Below are 18953 nucleotides of genomic sequence, written 5' to 3' on the forward strand. Positions count from 1 at the left end.
CCGACCATGTTCCATAACACATTAACCACCGACTCTGCCTTGTTATAAATACACTTTAGTCACAATTTAGAATTGGTGATATAAAATGGAATAATAGCTTATAGTAAGGTTTAAAGTTATATAGCATGTCTTTGTTTGCTTCAAGTAAAGTGATAAAATATCTATCCCTGTATAATATATTACAGGTGGACAAAATACCATATGAACTAATTATAAGACCTTATAATATGTAATTGTTTGCTTTAAGTAAAGTGACACACATTTGGGGCAGGAAAACAACTTTTATTTTCTTTTTTCTAAAAGGACAGTGTAATTAGGTACTAATTCAATTGATTAGATAGACAGTGTTCAGCTGGTGCATTAATTAATTTCAGCTCCATCCGTCGCCATCTTGGCAGTGCCTTACCAAACTCCCAGATAATCCACTGAATGGTCCGTGGAGCTGGTCCGCTGGAGCCTCTATATATTGTGTGAAGGGGGCTACAATTTTCATTTCACTGTGCAGTCCTGTGTTGTAGAATAATAAATAAATGTACCTTGAACCTTGTAGCGCAATGCATGCTTGGCTATAACGAGCTGTGACTTAGAGCAGTTATTAAACTGTTGACCAGCTGGGGCGTCCTGACAGCCGAATGTATATGGCACATTTCACACAGCCACAACTTCCTTTGTTGCATGTCATACACCTTATTTCCTGTCTGCCCATATACTACCTGGTGAAATGGTGCAAGGTAGGGGTGTGCATCTTTACTAGTCTCACGATTTAATTCGATTACGATAATCAGGTCAACAATTCAATTCGATATCTCAATGCAGGTGAGAATGTCTAGGCACCTCATACGATTATGAGGCTACGATGCAATTGTAATACAAACAGGATCTAGATGTATTAGTAACAATCCTAACAAGTAGGTAGTTATGAAATGCAGATATTTAATGTTACTTCATATAAATGTAGCTAACATTGCAGAGCATTATTACTGACCTCTGCTGCAGCTATTTTTATTTCTAATGCTGCTGTTACTAGTATAGAGTCAGATACGTGATGAACTACACACTTTACAATGCTCCAGCCATACCACATTCACTCCACTCTAATATCTGTTCCTTTTTTAGTTACATGTTTGTGCCTTGTCTTGATTATTGTGATCTTGTATTGAGCACCATTGGCCTTGAGAAACGGCATTTTGTTCATTTGTTTACTGAATATGTGGATGAGTGACAACAAATGAACTTGAAGTAGCAGCTAAAAAACATCCTGCTCAGCTTCCAGACTGCAGCCTGAAGAGGAGATGTTCACTTTTCCAGTAGTTGGAAAACGACAGACCAACAGACATTAATTAATGGACACACTGTGACCTGCACTGTACATTTACTGCCTGACTGTAGCGCTCATATTTTCTTCTGCTTGGCTGCTTTCACTGTCACATTAATGTTAATGTTAGCTGTCCTTTGATGAATGAGGAGAGGACGCTAGCTAAGCGCTCCCATGCTGCACATTGTGCAGGTGAAAATCATTAACGTTAGTTGCGCATTGATTTTACTGATCATGTGAAAGTTTGGTAGCAGCATTCAACAACATTCATTCAATCAACAGCTACCTGTCTGTGCCGAACAGGGAGAACCACACATCTCTGTTGTGTTCACAACATAGACGGTCCGGAGCTGCACTTCGCCTTTTTCATTCCGTTATCAAGTTAACCTCTAGATAATCGATTGACATTTGTGTATAGATTCATAATCGTCCAAGTCCGCATCTGCGTCTAAAAATCTATTATTTTCTACTACCCAGGCAGGTTGGTGCATGCCCTGTTTCTTACTGTTCCGATAACCTGAGTATCTAAGTTTGCTTGCTTGTTTCTGTGTGATAAAGGAACAGTTATCGTCTTGACTCTGCATTTAGGATCCTCTTTGCCTTGCTTTCTATGTCTTTTTCTTTTCCTCTCTCTCTTCCACTAACCTCCACCCCTTACACACAACTTAAGTGCATCCATACACGTATACACCTCAAACCCACAGATAGCATGTAGACTTACTGAGTTGTGCTCCACACCATCTTGGTGAGGAAAGAAGAATGTGTCCTCCATTTTGGTTTTTATCCCTTTGTTTAAGGTTTGCGGGTCTGCCCGCCATTTTGGATCTTTGTGTGACCAGCCACCCACATGGTCGAGTTCACCATCTTCCATCTGTTGATTAGTGCTAAAGTTAAATAAACTATTACGCCTTTTAACTAGTGGTTATTTATGTATTTTGTTGTATTAACAGCTGATTGTGAGAAGCAGCGCACAGATTCACCCTCACCGCCCACTTTATTGGTGTGAAAGTGTTTAAATACTGGCATTTCTAAGAATGGAAAACCCCTTTTTCAGACATTCACGTTTTGGTTTTTGGTCCCTGATCCCAGGTTGGTGCCCCATAATTATTAATCCTTGTTAATTTTAGTGATTTGAATAATTTTATTAAAAATGATCAAATCTGCCCTACCGGATTCCCAACAAGTGTGTGCGGGGGAAAACAGAGGGACACAGTGAGGGTCAGGACTTTGAAGACCACTTTCTGTTGTCTTTAACTTCGTGATCACTGATTTTAAGTCAGTATAGCCAGTAAGATAGCGCACCTATTGTCATATACTGGTTTATGTTGATCTGATCAGACGGACTGGCTGACTCCATATCAGATGCTGTGATGCCGTTCTGTTGTTTGACAAGTCCTTTATAATGTTAGCCGTTTCTCTGTTGACAGAGATGTCTAGTAAAATGACCTGGAAACAATATTCCCTTTGTTTTTACCATTACCTGAAATAGTTACTGAGTGTCTAGGTGGGGATTATTGATAAAGAAGGAGCCATACACATTCTTATTTTGATTGTTTATTTAAGTTATTAAATATTTGATAACTTTCTTTGTCTGCGAGTAGTTCCAGAGGAGGTTGAGGAAGCACAGAGGTGGGTTTGGCCATCCTACCTGTGTGGAAAGAAACCTCAAATCAGGAATATTCAAGGTTCACAACATAGTATTAAGTGATTCTACTCTGTTCCAGTTAAATATCAAATTAGCTCACAGATAACGCAAATAATGGTAGTATTCACCTCTTCCTGGTTGTCTCCTCAGCAGGGGGCAGAGGCAAAAGAGTGTGGTAGGCCCAAGCACCTGCTTAAAAGCTGCAGGAGCAAACCATGAACCTGAGGGTGGGGGGAGTGAAGATCTCAACATTGCTGATTTATGTGATTATTTTGAGTGTATGTGATTGATTTATTGATAGAAATTTGTATTTATGTAAATATTCATTCTTTGTGCTCTGTTTTCTCTGTGGTGTTGGGTTTTAGGTAACTATTTATTATTCTAAATGATGATGGTTCCACCTAAATAGTTTTACCGACTTAATTACCTGCAGAAGGGACTGTATATAAGGTAGCTAGTTGCTTTCAGTGTAAGTTTGGTTGCTGGTTGCTGTTGGTGTCTCATCTTGTCTGTATGGAAGACGATAAATGCCACATTTGTACTTTGCATTTTACCTTTGTCTCATGTCTCTCTCTGGAAAAAACTTAAAGCCACTGCCGGACCATTGGGCATGCAGGCTGAGCTTTGGTGCTGAATGTTGGTAGGCTCAACCACTCTGGAACCAGACCTGAATCTAGCCACTTTTTCTACTGCTGTCCAGTGTGATCCCCACCTCAGCTGACAGAGCTGTCAGGTGATCTGCAATGCACTATGATTTTATTACTGAAATATAATTGGATGAACACTTTCCTTTTCTTTGACTGTGTGTAAATCTATGTGGAACCTTACAGGTCAAACATGAGACTAGACATGTAGGGTTTTATAGAAGTTAATTGGCGTGTGTGTGTAGGGTGGGTAGCTTCTCTCCAGGTGCTCCATAATTTTATTTTAAATGCAACATTTTTTGATCAGCCAATCAGCTTGCCCGGTGATCAGGTCTACAGAATGTGGTAATGAGATTTGGGGCGTGTGTACATGCTTCTCTGAAAGAAGTGAAATGATCTTAGGTGATCATAATTCCAGCCTGTAATTTTCCAATGCTGTGAGCAACACAAACCACAAATCTCTATCTCCATTACATCAGGGTGGAGGCAGAAACAGATTTCTCAAAACCTGGACACATGAAACCAAAACTGTCTGCTTGGACCCCAGAGGGAAGATGGGGAAAAAAAGGTTCAGTAACTCTTAGCATGTATTTCTAGGTGCCACAATGCTCCCCCGCACCCACTCACTCACTCACATGCACGACTCAACAAAATTCACAAGAGTCATCGCTCGAACATCAACAGCTTTGTGGCACGCAGTGGCATGTACTGTGTGTTATTTAGCCGTGTGTGTGTGTGTGTGTCTCCACCCTAACTAAGGCAAACACAGCAGCAGCTCCTAGCACTCATCTACTGTCACGTCACATTAGCTCCCCTGGAGAGAGAGACAGCCTGCTGAGGAAACAAACACATGTTGACTTTGTGTGAGGACCGGGTTCTAGATGTTCTCTCCTAGAAAGAATCACCTGATTTGTGTGTGCGTGTTTGTGTGTCTGTCTGTCTCTGTGTGCAAGTATACTTGAATTTCCATCTCTGGTGGTCTGGTGTTTGGGACAGAAGTCATGCTCTCTGCTCTTACCCACCCATTATCATATAAACACACACACACACACACACACACACACACACACACACACACACACACACACAGTGAATGTGTCAGACCTCTGGCTTGAATTCAAGGGGATAATTGCAGGAAAGAGCTTTTAGGCTCTGAATGCTATTTCATTGCACTGCCTCTTCCTCTACTGGAAGTCAAGAGAGCCGTGTGTGTGTGTGTGTGTGTGTGTGTGTGTGTGTAACCATCGCAACATGGGAGGAAGGGGTGTCATAGTGACTGTAAGGATGATATTTTCCAAACTGAGTAAACATGAAGAAAGATACTCAGTTCAGTCCCTCTGTCACGTTCATCTACAAAATTATCATCCAACTTTTCAGAATGTCTCACTACACATTATGCATAATGATTCTATATACAGTATATTTATACATACTATGAGATAATAGTATTATGTGAACCTGTGCAGCTGTCAGCCTTGCAGCGCATCAGGGTGTTGTTTTAAAATGTGACTGTAGTGAAGCAGCTGTGGGATGAGCTGTTCTCAGCCTGCTGTATGGAAACAGCATGGAAGCACTGACCACATAGCTGCTTTACACAACTACAGTTAGGGCTATCAGTAGAGTAATTGTGAGGGTGATTAAATGTGACGATGTGCTTGATCATGTAAATTGAATATCTTTGGGTTTTGGTCCAACAAGTTGTTTAAGAAAAGATAGCAATGCTATGTGAACCTCTGTTTGTAAGCCTAATAATTTTGGCAGTGGTGACCCAAAGGTTAGAGAAGCGTGCTTGTGACCGTGAGGTCGCCGGTTCAATCCCAGGACCGGCGGGATAAAATCAGGGTGTGGAAAGTAAACCAAGCAGTGCTTGCCCTCCCTCATTTACCACCACTGAGGTGCCCTTGAGCAAGGCCAGTAACCCCAACAGCTCCAGTGGAGCTGCTTAGTGGCCAGAAGACCACTGCGATTGTACTGGGCAGCTTCCAGGTGTGAATGTGTAACAGTGTGAATGTGATCAGGGCCTTCCTGCAAAAGAGAGGCTTCCTCTCAGTGGAGCTCCCCTGAATAAGTAAAGGTTAAAAAAAAAGAAGAAAATTATAGTTTTCTTAATACATTTATACTTTTTGAGAATGGTGTGTCTGCATCTTTACTCAAAGGATACTGTGCTTTACTGTCCTGGGTTTTACTTTAAATTCAGGATAATAGAATATTAACTGTAAATAAAAATATAGATACTTATTTTTCAGCCCTAAGTTGTTTCTGTTCTTACAGACTGCAGATAGTAAGTACCAACATTGTCCAGCAATCAGGTAGGGCAGCCTGCATGTAACCTAGTGCGGCATTCAGACCAAACACGAAATTTCTCCTCGCGATGCTTTCCTCACATGAGTACATTCGCTGCAAGTGTTCACACACAAGGCGAGAAGGCGATTTTAACGCGATAACGTGAATAAACACAACTCGCCATTACTACAACTGTATGAACCCAAAGTAAACATTTTGCTGTGATTAAATAGCAACAAATTGATTAAACTGATGCCGAAATAACTACAACATGATGCAGATTTGTTAAACACATGAATTCATGCTTTGTCAGGTCTGTCAGCAAGACAGCAGGACAACAACTTCTAAAATGTTTGTTTTCTGAATGGAGTTTGGATCGATCAGGGCTATTCTATGCTAACTTGGTCACAGTAAAGTACAATGATGGCTGGAATAAAGTTACAGACACATGTTTTCTGAACTCACCAGGTAGCTCAACCTCCTCGCTTTCTTTTCTCAAAGTAATCCGACAGAGCTAACGACGCTAACAACAACAGTGGAACCAGATGTGCATGGAAGTTAACTCTGAGCTCCTCCCGCGAGTAAACGACGTAGTTGTCAGAGCAGAATCCGACTTACTACGGGTGTTTATTTGTCCAATGGTTGCAGCGCTGCTCCCTGCTCCTCTCCCCCAAGTTTAGCAGCTCTCAGCCGGCCAGCAGATTTTCAATCGCCCGCTCTGCCTGGCCCTCTTCACACATCTCAACACTGATAGGCTATCGCGACTCAGCGTCATGCTACTTTCTCGCTTGAGTTGAAAATATTCAACTCATGCGAATTCCGCCCCGATCAAAAATGATTTCTTTGAACTTTAAATCATGTAAAACTGCCACACAGGAGTCACAGAACTACGATATAGGTGTTAAAATGTGAACCCTTTTAACACAACTTAAATGATTAGTTAGCATGCCAAAAATCTGTTGCTCCCATTTCTACGCCATCAGAAATGTTTTCCCTCACCCATTTGACGGTCTAGCTGTAGTCTTTGCTGTTTGAGTTTCTGACATTTATCCCTCCCTGTTCATTTTCATAGCTTGCCATTTGACTGCTGGTGACATTTTCCCCATAGCAGAAAGCAGATGTGAGAAAGGGCCACTAAAGTAAACAAAAATATTTGTTTTCTGGGTTTTGTTGTAGGGCTGGACTTTTAGTCAAGATACTGAACTGAATGGCTGTGCTGTCAGTGTTTGTGAGTGTGTGGGAATGGGATTAGTTTCTGCTTCTGATGTCCAGTTGGCACATTAAATGGCCATTAGTGTATGAATGTGTGTGTGAATGTGACATGTAGTGTAAAGTGCTTTGAATGGTCAGAAGACTTGAAGTGAATGTGATCCTTACTAGTCAACGGGTTTTGGTTTTATTAATATATCAAGTGGCAAACAGTAGCATGCCCTGATATTACACACAACCAGAACTGAAGAAAGGACATTGTTCTCACTAGAAAAAAATGACAGTATCTGTTATTTGTGCAAGCACTGAAAACAGCCCATGATGTTGAAGAGCCTAATTTGGTGGAAATGATGGAATTTGTGGTAGAAATATACCTCTGGGGTTATTTCTTGGTGTCAAAAATTTGATTTTAAAAAGCGTTTGATTTTAAAAATAGCTTATTGCTGAAGAGCTTGGGAAGACATGGCATCAAGTTTCGTATTTAGAAGAATGTCTCACAATTTTCAGATAAAGAATATTAATTCAAGAATAAACCAACTGTGTTGAGTCATCACTGTGAAAATAAGACTTTTGTTCATGTTTGTGAATTTCAAGGTTTGAGATGACGACAGATAATATCCACATTGTCATGTATACAGTCTGACCTACTCCATGTTAGTCATTGTTAGTCATTGCTCTGTCAAACTAACAGATTTTCTTTCTGTCTTTTCGTTACATATCCAACTGCTGTCCCAGGTAAGACATTTGATTTACTGTATCTACCTGTTTACTGTTTTGTTTTCTAAGAGGTGGGGCTTCTCCAAGTGACAGCGGGTGTTTGAAGCTTGTGGTATAAGTTTAGGCTACTGACAACGGTCACTTCAATATCCAGTAGAAGTGTTCTGGAGCTTTTGCTGACATCACATGATCTTCATCAGAAGATGGCATTTGTTCAGTCGTCAGTTGTCAAATTGGATATTGGTAGAAATATCTTGAGAACTTTATGGAGTTCTCCTCTGTATTGACTTCAAAGTTGCATTTCAAAGCTGTCTCCCTCTGCTCCCTGTTTGGAGTGCCAGTTTTCTTCGCGGATCTGGGCATATTTTATTGGATCTGTAAATAAATATCTGTATAAATAAAGTCCATCAAAATCCAGTCCTTTCTGCACTGTACCCTGCTGTGTTTTATCCACCTCAGCCTGCTGGTATTGCAGCATGCTGCTCTTTTTTATGACAGCTGGGATTCACACTGCGAGCATTTTGCTCCATATTCCAGTGAAAATTAAGAAGCGTGTTAAGAACACTGCAAAAACTAAAATCTAAGTAAGATTAATTAATTGAAGGCAAAACATACTTGTTTTTTGTCTGACAAGATATTTCTTCTTACCAGGCGGCTTTTATGTTAGAAAATTTCACTTGTTTCAAGTTTTTTTTTTACCTTAAGTAGCAAATGAAATATTCAGGAGATAAGTCGATGCCAGTTGAGGGCAGGTCTTGGTGAATTTTGTTTCTAATAGTCAGAATTTCATCATTAAAGAAGCTTATGTGCTACAGTGCTGAAAAGAAACCTGGGGTTGTTCCTATTTTCCTCTATTAATGACGAGTAGTACGCTGCTCTGGCATTACGGAGGGCTTTCCTATAAGTTTTAAGACTATCTTGCCAAATTAAACGAGGATTTTCCAGTTTGGTGGAACACCAATTCCTCTCAAGTTTCCGCAATCTTTGCTTTAATTTGCGAGTTTCAGTTTTATACCATGGGGCTAACCGTCTTTGTTTTATTATTTTGTTATTTAGAGGGGCTACAGAGTCGAGTGTCATTCGCAGCGAGCCTGCAGCACTATAAACAAGATGATCGATTTGGGAGGAAACTAGCATAGGAGTCCTCCGTTACTTTGTGACTAGATAATGAATTTAAAGCTTATGGAATCACATCCTTAAATTTAGCTACAGCACTATCAGACAGACATCTTGTATAGAAATTTTTGCCCAATGGTGTGTAGTTCAGCAATACAAACTCAAAAGTTATCAAACAGTGGTCGGACAAAGGAGGATTCAGTGGGAACACTATTAAATGTTCAATTTCAATACCATACACCAGAACAGATAAACGCAGTACTGTAAGTAAGGCTGTCATTCTCAATGTCCACATGAATATTAAAATCCCCTACAATAATAACTTTGTCCGTTTTAAGGACTAAAGTTGACAAAAACTCTGCAAATTCAGATAAGAATTCAGAGTACGGACCAGGTGCACTATAACGAGAATTGGTTGGCTGGGTGTGAAAGACTAAGAAGGCTTTCAAATGAGTTATAGTTTGGTTTAGGTTTAGAGCTGATTAGTAGGCTAGAGTCGAAGATAGCTGCAACTCCACCTCCTCGGCCTGTGCCTCGAGGAATGTGAGTATTAATATGACTGGGAGGGGTGGATTCATTTAGGCTAACATATTCTCCATCACCCAGCCAGGTTTCAGTAAGACAAAATAGATCAATATCATAATCTGATATTAGTTCCTTTACTAGTACACGTTTATAAGAGAGAGATCTGATGTTTAAGAGTCCACATTTAAGTTTCCTATTAGTTTGCACTATTGCTCTCTTTTTATGCACAGCTCCTCTTCTGTTTACCTTTGATTTAAATAATTTCAATGGTCGGGGGGCAGACACCGTCACTATGGGGTTTTCACCCCATGGAATGGAGGAGCAGAGAAGTGTGTTAGACTGCGACTCTGCCTCCTGGTCTCAACTCTGGATTGTCATGGATTTGGTTCACTAATAAACTTGGCCAGATTTCTAGAAATGAGACCTGCTCCTTCCCAGGTGGGATGGATGCCGTCTCTCCAAATCAGACCAGGTCTTCCAATGATCTACAAAGCCCACATCGTTTGCTGGACACCACCTCGACAACCAGGGGCGGAATGACGGCATGCGACTATACATGTCATACACAAGTCAGGTCAAAACGATATTTGCTTTATTTGCATTAATGTTAATACAACAGTATTACCAAAGCTAAAGGAAAATACAAAAAAACAATTCAGTTCTCACAGTTCATGGAAAAAGTCACATTAAATAATTGTATTTCTCAGGGATGTAATTTTTCCGGATTTTCCGACCTGAAAGTCTAACCCACGTGAATCATGCATGTGGTCGCAGCTTGTTTTCTAAGTTTTGGTCTGTCAGTCTTGAGCAGAATTGAGTCTTTGCAAGACTCAGTTTTGAAAAGAACTGCTCACAGCAGTAGGTTGTCCTAAACTGAGATGCAAACTTCAGTCCATGTCTCCTCAGAAGCGGAAAGACCTCAGAATGTACATACAGTTCGTAGAACTCCAGCAGAGGGAGGTTGTTGTACCTAGCGTGGAGCTCATTATTGCTTTGCAGCTCAATTATTTCATACTGTAGGTTGTCAGGTACATCAGTTGGTTCCACATTAAATGGCGTGGCAAATATCTTCAGTTTCTTTTCTTTACTTTTCATGTCCTGAAACCTCTCGCCAAATGCCTGAAGCAGCTTTGCGCACTCACCAGCATATTCAGATGTTGTAGCAGGCTTTTGCTCTTGCAGAGTAGGAACGTGCACAGTGTTACCCTTTTCCCATTGCAATTGCCACAGCTTTAATTTAGCTTCAAATGACCTCACATTTGAAAGCAGAGTGCTGAGAAGCTGGTTAGGACCTTGGACCTTGTAACAATAGTACACCAGATCTCCCTACTCTGACTCAAGATCACTCAGTAACTCTTTGAACTGGTGGCTGTTTAGCCCTCTGCTTTTGATGAAATTTATGGTGGAAACGACAGTTGTCATTACACTGTGAAGCTTCAGGGACTGTGCACACAGACTCTCTTGATGTATGATACAGTGGCATACAATTCACAAATCACTTAGGTCGAGAATGAGACGATGCACTTCTTTTTTGACCAATGCAGTTAATCCCTTTTGCATGCCAAGCATGGCTGGAGCTCCATCTGTGGCAAGGCCACTTAACTTTTCAAATGGTAGTTCAAATTTGTTCATCGCTAAAACAACTTGTGCAAACAAGTCCCCACCTTTGGTAGTACCATGCTTGGCTCGCAAAGACAGCAATTTCTCCCTCAGATCAAACTCTGCAGTAGTCTCACGCACAAAAATGGCTAATTGGGCGGTATTTATTATGTCTGTTGTTTCATCGCAGGCCAGAGAGAAAAACTGTTGTTCACTGCCGCGTCCTTCAGTGTTGTTTCAATGTCTTGTGCCATATCAGAAATTCATTCTCCAATGATTCTTTGAGACAAACTAACACTTTGGAACAGTCACTCTTTCACAAACTCTCCTTCTGAGTGAGGTTTCAGCTTCTTACAATACAAAACTTGCCTGCATAAAATTGTCTTTGTCAGAATGTGGTCTTGTGAAAACTGCTTGTTGGGCACCCAAACTCCGCCGGAGAGTGTTCATTTTATCCAAGTGCAGTTGTCCTTGCAACTCATCCAGTTTAGCATGTTTCGAGCTGTAATGACACTCGAGATTGGCCTTTTTCATTACTGCAAGCGCATCTCCACAAACTAGGCACACTAGCTTTCCTTTCACTTTAACAAAAAGCGAAACATTCCGCATCTACTTTTCTTTTCTTGATAGTCGCCATGGTGCATATCAGCGATGCACCTTACCTCTTTGTGCTTGTTGCGTTGACCCTGACTGTGACCCGGACATGGCATACAGTCAGAAGGGACCACCCAGAAATTTTACTCTACTATTTTATATTATTTTTATTTTATCACAGGAAAAGTGTCTAGAGATTTTTGTATTTCTGGGTTGTTGTTTTAGTTTTATTTGGTATTTTTATGTATTTCTGAAATGACTTGTGGGCCAGACCAAATGGTCTTGCATACGGCCCGGAGGCCGGATGTTCCCCGCCCCTGCTCTACAGCATAGTGATTTGGAGAAAGACACAATCTGATTCTTCATTCTACAAATTCAAAATCTATGAATATTGTGCAGAATATCACCCTGTTTTGTCCGATACCTTTTTCATAACTGTAGTCCAAGAACTGGATGAAAATGCCATACACACCATAATTCCAGATTTTCCTTCATGGAACCACAGTTCCCTCAAAAGGACGAAAAGGTACAGTATATCATGCCACGGGACCTAACTCATTTCTTTGTGTTACGGAGAGATAAGAATTTCCTCTATAAACCTATGTGCTTTACTTATTAAGATAAATCTCCTCCCCGTTCCTTTTAAGTAGCATTAAGTAAGTGTTCTCTTATATTTAGTTTAGCAGAATAGACATTACATTTAATTGCGGGATGGTAAGGCCTCCCATTTAGGTTTAACTAGGAACTGTTCTTAACTTGATTACCTCTTTATTAATTTCTCTGTATTTACTGGCCGTATTTATTATTTAACCTGATGTCGTGTTTAGCATTTAGAAAAAGTATTGTCTTGGAACTTATTTAGTTAGTCTGTTGATTCATCTGATATGATTACTATGAAATGGTTTGTTCAACTGTAACAGGAATATACAGGTTGATTTTAAGATAGGTTAAAAATGGTATTTCTTTCTTTGCCCTTTTAATGCTTAGAATTATAGGATTGTAAACTGTTAATGACATTTGAGAAGAGTGTTGATATTGTGAAAGAATGTATTATTAAACGTGTGCAAAAATACTTTCTAAGACATTACCATTACTTTAGATTAAAGTTTCAAACCTTGAGACACTAGAGATGGTGACCTCCCACCTTTTGACACACCCCAGGAGAGAGACAAACAAAACCCTGAGGACCCCATGGTCTCTGTCTCTTACAAGCTCTTCTTTGGACGTTCTCCCCCTTTCCTGCCTACAAAGATTCCTGCCCGCGGAGAAATCTCCGAGACTTTTGAATTGTCCGTCCTTCTTTGTCCACTCCCGACGCGAGAGATTTGACTAGACTATTTTGTAAAGCTTTTACCTGGGATAAAATTTCCCTCAGACTAGTTCTCTTTTTGATTTACCTCAGCAACATTAATGACATTCACAGGCCTAGTGAACCTTTAGTGCAGGGGTTTTCAAAGTCTGAGACTGCAGGTCTCCCCTCAGACAAAGCTTGGGAAACAGGTCAAGTGCATTTTAAATTTTTCTCTGTAGGACTACTACAAGAAAGTGCATTCAGAACAAGTGCAACTACTTAAAGATACAATATTTTCTCTGTAGGCCTTCAACATAAAAGTGTATCAAAACAAAGACTGCCATAGCCCATATGTTAACTGTAGAACTTTAACAACAACAAATGCACCAAGAATTGCAGATGTGCAAAGTGGATAATAAATATTTAAACACTAGACAAGCCCATTCTACTTCTTGAGGTAAAGTGGCAGGTTTTTCTTGATGAAGAGTAGCTTCTCTGCTTTATCACAGTAAAGTCTGTTCCTCTTCTCATCGAGAACATGAGCTGCTGCACTGAACAGTCTCTCGCTGTCAGTGCTTGTGTACGGAGCAGACAATACTTGCATTCCATCTTTGCCAGATCAGGAAAGAGGCCGTGATTACTTCTCCAGTAGGCAAGAGCGTTATCACTTCTGGGGATGGGGACTTCAGACAGATAACCATCTAGCTGTTGAGCGGTTGAGCTTGTCATCTGCCTGACATTTGAGAAAGATTTGAGAGAGTGTATTTAAATAGGGCCAGTGCATAAATAAACATTTTTATCAAATTAAAAAAATATCTAGCAGAAATATGGCTACAATCTGATCACATATATAGTAGCCTAAGAACAGAATAGCCTACCTTTTATTATTATTATTTGAGGCACTTTCTTGCAGGATTTCACTGAATATATCAGACAACAAGGGTGCATGTCCCTCATCTGGTGCAGAGAGACAAGTCTTTTTTTTTTGCGCTCTGATCTCCTTCTCCTGCACTGGGCGCTGCTCCGTGCGCTGCTCCGTCTCCGTCACTACGCGGGTTAGGCCAGCTGAGAATCTTTAAAGTGGCCAACAATTCTTCTGCCTATAGCCAGTACATCTTTTACGCTGCGTTGAGACAACACTCCCTCATTCACAGCCAGATGTGTGTGTGGGCCATGCACCGTATTCCCTTCAGCTGGCTGTCTTCTATCGCTTTTGTCATATTTCTTGCATTGTCACTGACAATGACATGCACTTTAGATTTGTCGATATGCCAGGTGTCGAACATATTGGCAAATGCATCAGAAATGGCTGCTGCTGTATGTGACCCTTGAAACTCTTGTGAATGGAGCAGAATCTTTTGCAGCTGGAAATCAGCGTCGATCCATTGTGCGGTTAGACTGAGCACACTGGTAATGCTGACGTCTGAGCTCCATGTGTCTGTCGTGAAACTGATTGCTGAAATATCTGCAGCTATATGCTCATGGACGTGAGTTGCAACAACATTAAACAGCTAAACACACCTCTGAGAAATGTCGTCTGCTCGGCATGACATAACGGGGCTCAATTTGCTCGATCAGCCTACGAAATCCCACATCTTCTACGACAGAGAATGGCTGATCATCTAAGAATCTTTTGTGTAATGCCCTTTGCCTTGACACCATCACTGGGAAACGTCCTTGCCTTTTCAAAAACGTCCGCCACAGACAGAGTGGGCGTGCTCGGAGGCATTTTCCTTTTCTGTGCCACGTTCCTCTCATATTCAGCGTAGCGATTGGAATGTTTGGATTTCAGGTCATAAATTAAACCCGACGTGAAGAAAGTCTTTGCAGATGCACCCCCTCTTGAAATTTCATCATTACATGTTTTGAAAATCGCTGTCCGTGGGTCTTTCTCAGATATACTGAAATACGTCCACACCGCAAACATGTTGCTTCAGACAAGCACATGCAGGTCACGGTTTTTGTTTGCATCATCACAACATTTCGGCCGTATTGTTTCGGTGATCAGTCATATTCGGTGCATCTCTAGTGTGAATGGTGAATGCAGATGTAGTGTAAAAGCGCTTTGAGTGGTCGAAAAGACTAGAAAGGCGCTATAAAAATACGGCGCATTTACGTTGGCTATTATATGTCATCTCCTTTTAATAACTTATGCAGTAAGTAATGTAATATTGTTTTACTTCCATTCCCCGAAGCCTCCCCTGAAACTGTTTTTACAGCCCCCCTGGGGAGGCCTGCCTCACACTTTGAAAACCCTTGCTTTATTGAATTTACCTTTTTATTTTTGTTTTATTAAAATTATTAATTCGTTTAACTTATCTTTTGATTAAATAACAACCAACAAGTTTCCTCCTTTGAGACCTTATCTCGTTTATGAACTTTCACTACTTCATTGGCCAACAGAGTCTGTAAAATATTTTAAACGAATAACTGACCAGTAACCGACAGGACATCAGGCCTTTGAGCATTAGACCAGATCCAGTCACAACGACTAAAACCACAGTTTGCCTGAAGACTGTTTCCAGCTGATGCCAGCCAGAAGGCGAGGGACCACGGAGCAAATCAGCTCCGGCCTGGCTGCCTTCCCATGTGTCTAGCCTCTTGAGAATGCCACCAAATAAATATTTTTATTTTGATCACAGGAACGTGTGTGTATGTTGTTTATAATCCAGGTCAATGCATGGAGGATTCTCTGCTCAGATTTGAGATTGAGATATAAATGTTCAACTGATTATTAACTACTTGTGGTAACTATTAAACTATACCAAGGATTCCAAGCCCGTTGAGAGAGAGAGAGGGGAAATGTTGGCCAACACTCCGTTTCCTAATTGAAATCTCTGAAAGGTGCTCACCTAGACCAGTCATTGTTCGTGCTCACACACATAAAGATGTTAGTCACAGGCCAGCCAGTTGAGTAAATTCCCCAACAGCGCAACACACACACACACACACGGGGTACAGATGCTACGCTGCATCTGTACTGGGTGTCTGAGTGGTATTAAGAGGGGCACTGCTGGGGTGATTTACATCATTGGATTAACTAAAACAGACATTCCCATTTGTTGATTTTATCCCTAAATTGCTTCTTGTGCTGTTTCATGACACACACACAGTGGCCACTTTATTAGGTACTCTTGTACAATCTAATATGTTCAATACCTCTGCTATAAATTCTACCTTTACAAAGTTCAGTGTTTGTTTTTTGTTGACATTGTAAGAAATGTGAATATGATGATATACTGAAGTCAGAGTTGGTTTTGTACTGGACTACATTATATTGAGATGTGTTTTTCTTCTTATATAAATTATAAAATCATGCAGTCTGGTAGAACACCATCACTACACACTTATTCAGTTAATGCCTCTATGACGGTGTCAACAAAAACTGAACATTATATGCATCATAAAATAAGACTTTATGGCAGAAGAGTGTATCACATTAGCTGTACAGCAGTCTGGTGGTGTGACATCTCTTCCCAGAAGGCAGCAGGGTGAACAGGCTGTGGCTGGGTGGGTACTGTCCTTTAGTATCCTTAATACTAACAACTTCAAGTGCGTACCAGGAAAGATATAAAACTATGCAAAAGGGTAAGGCCATTATTGAGTTGGTTTTGAGAATTTCTGTGATTTTCTCAACCAGTACATGATGATGTAATCCTTTTAGCCATTTAAAACTACCAGTCACCAAATGTGGAGGGATGAGGTTTACCCAAGAGCAGCAAATGTACATCAGTATTTAGTCAGAAGGACTTACCTAATACCAAATACATCATTAACATTGTTTAAACATCAACATTAGGAAGGCAACAGTTTTATTTGAATGACTTTTTTGATGTTAATACAAAACCAGCGGCGCTTAATTTGAGATTTGTTTAGTGAACGTCAACTCCCTGTAGTTAGTCCTTATAAACAAGAATAAATATAAATTAAAGCAGCAAGCAGCGTTGGGCGGGCCCTCGCACGTGTAGCACGTTGAGGTGTGAAGCGGCTGCGTTGCAGATTCTGCCAGTGTGGCTGTGAATTTACCGCGCACTTTGGACGCCGCACAAAGGTGTTAGTCATTACTTCCCGTGTCCCCTTTGTAGAGCTACATAGCATTTGGCGCTATAACTGAATATTGCCATGTAGATGTGTTTCGGGGCGTGACAGTTATCAAGCACGTAAAGTTTGGTGCAGATGTGAGCATGTGCACTGAAGTTACAACAACTTCCTCTTTCATGGCGAATCATCGATTTTGGACGCCACGCCACGGGCATGCCGTTTCACAAAAACTCACCGTTTGTACAACTTTTAATCTTCAATGGCTTTAGAGTAGACAAGAATCGGACGTCGGTTGGACTAATTCTCTAGGAGGAGTTTGTTAAAGTACACAGTACACAGACTGAACAACTTCCTGTTTCATGGCGAATAATCGATTTTTGACAGCACGCCACGGGCAAACTGGTCAACTGGTAATAACCGTTTGTACAACCTTTAATCGTCATTGGGTTTAGAGTGCGCAGTGAACATTTGAAGTCGATCAGACTAATTCCCTAGGGGGGAAGTATAAAGTGTGTGAATCGTCTAAAATGACCATTAAATCCAAAATGGCTGACTTCCTGTTGGGTCCTGTTGGGTTGGCAGTGGCTCCAAGAGGGTTTTTTGTACGTCTGGACATGATACACGTACCACAGAAATTTCATATACGTAGGTGAAACTTAGTCCGGGGGCTGCTCTATAGGGGGCGCTAGTGATTTTGCCACGCCCATGCGTGAAACCTCGTCTGAATTATGTGTTAATTAGGGCCCGAGCACGACCGTGCGAGGTCCCTATTGAATTTGCTCGGATTATTAGGGCCCGAGCACGACCGTGTGAGGTCCCTATTGAATTTGCTCGGATTATTAGGGCCCGAGCACGACCGTGCGAGGTCCCTATTGAATTTGCTCGGATTATTATTAATTTTTTTTTTTTTTTCTGCAAAGTAGGCCCAAATGACATGGCCTAAACATACTCGAAAACTCACCAAAATTTGCAAACATGTCAGAACCGGTGAAAAATTTCGTATTCTACAAGTTTCGCACATGGGCGTTGCAAAATGACTCGCTAGCGCCACCTAGAAAATTGGAAAAGATTAGCCCCTCGTTCACGTTCAACCTACATGTACGAAATTTTCTGGGGACATGTATCGTATCAAGACGCACAAAAAAGCCTCAAGAACCCATAGCCTAAAGTCAACAGGAAGTCGTAAGGTAATTATAACAAAGGTGAATAAGTAAAGGCACTAATTGAAATATATACATTTATGTCTCCTTGTATAATTTAATTACTACCTACATTTATTTATTAGGGCCCGAGCACGACCGTGTGAGGTCCCTATTGAATTTGCTCGGATTATATTTTTAGGGCCCGAGCACGACCGTGCGAGGTCCCTATTGAAATTGATCGGATTATATTTAGGGCCCGAGCACGACCGTGCGAGGTCCCTATTGAATTTGCTCGGATTATTAGGGCCCGAGCACGACCGTGCGAGGTCCCGATTGAAATTGCTCGGATTATTAGGGCCCGAGCACGACCGTGTGAGGTCCCTATTGAATTTGCTCGGATTATTTTTTATTAGGGCCCGAGCACGACCGTGTGAGGTCCCTATTGAATTTGCTCGGATTTTTTTTTTTTTTTTTTATTTTTTATTTATTTATTTTTTTTCTTTTTTCTGCAAAGTAGGCCCAAATGACATGGCCTAAACATTCTCGAAAACTCACCAAAATTTGCAAACATGTCAGAACCGGTGAAAAATTTCGTATTCTACAAGTGTCGCACATGGGCGTTGCAAAATGACTCGCTAGCGCCACCTTGAAAATTGGAAAAAATTAGCCCCTCGTTCACGTTCAACCTACATGTACGAAATTTTCTGGGGACATGTATCGTATCAAGACGCACAAAAAAGCCTCAAGAACCCATAGCGTAAAGTCAACAGGAAGTCGGCCATTTTGAATTTTACGGCCATTTTGGGATGATTTACACACTTCGTACTTTAAC

At 40.9% G+C, this 18953-nt stretch overlaps 1 protein-coding gene across 4 annotated transcripts in view; it reads left to right on the plus strand.

Moving 5' to 3' along the window:
• The window catches only part of LOC123984887 (pleckstrin homology domain-containing family A member 5-like), a 165132-nt gene that overhangs the window by 114840 nt on the left and 31339 nt on the right, over positions 1-18953 (plus strand). Inside the window, exon 4 of one of the 4 annotated variants that reach the window (XM_046072117.1) lies at positions 7832-8230. The exons of the other annotated variants lie outside the window; for them this stretch is intronic. Within the exon in view, the coding sequence (XP_045928073.1) occupies positions 7832-7835 (4 nt within the window). The 3' untranslated portion in view covers positions 7836-8230. Of the gene's footprint in view, positions 1-7831; positions 8231-18953 lie in introns of those variants that run through there. 4 annotated transcript variants of the gene reach the window in all.

Source organism: Micropterus dolomieu, linkage group LG16 (assembly GCF_021292245.1).
Source record: "Micropterus dolomieu isolate WLL.071019.BEF.003 ecotype Adirondacks linkage group LG16, ASM2129224v1, whole genome shotgun sequence".
Lineage (NCBI taxonomy): Eukaryota > Metazoa > Chordata > Actinopteri > Centrarchiformes > Centrarchidae > Micropterus > Micropterus dolomieu.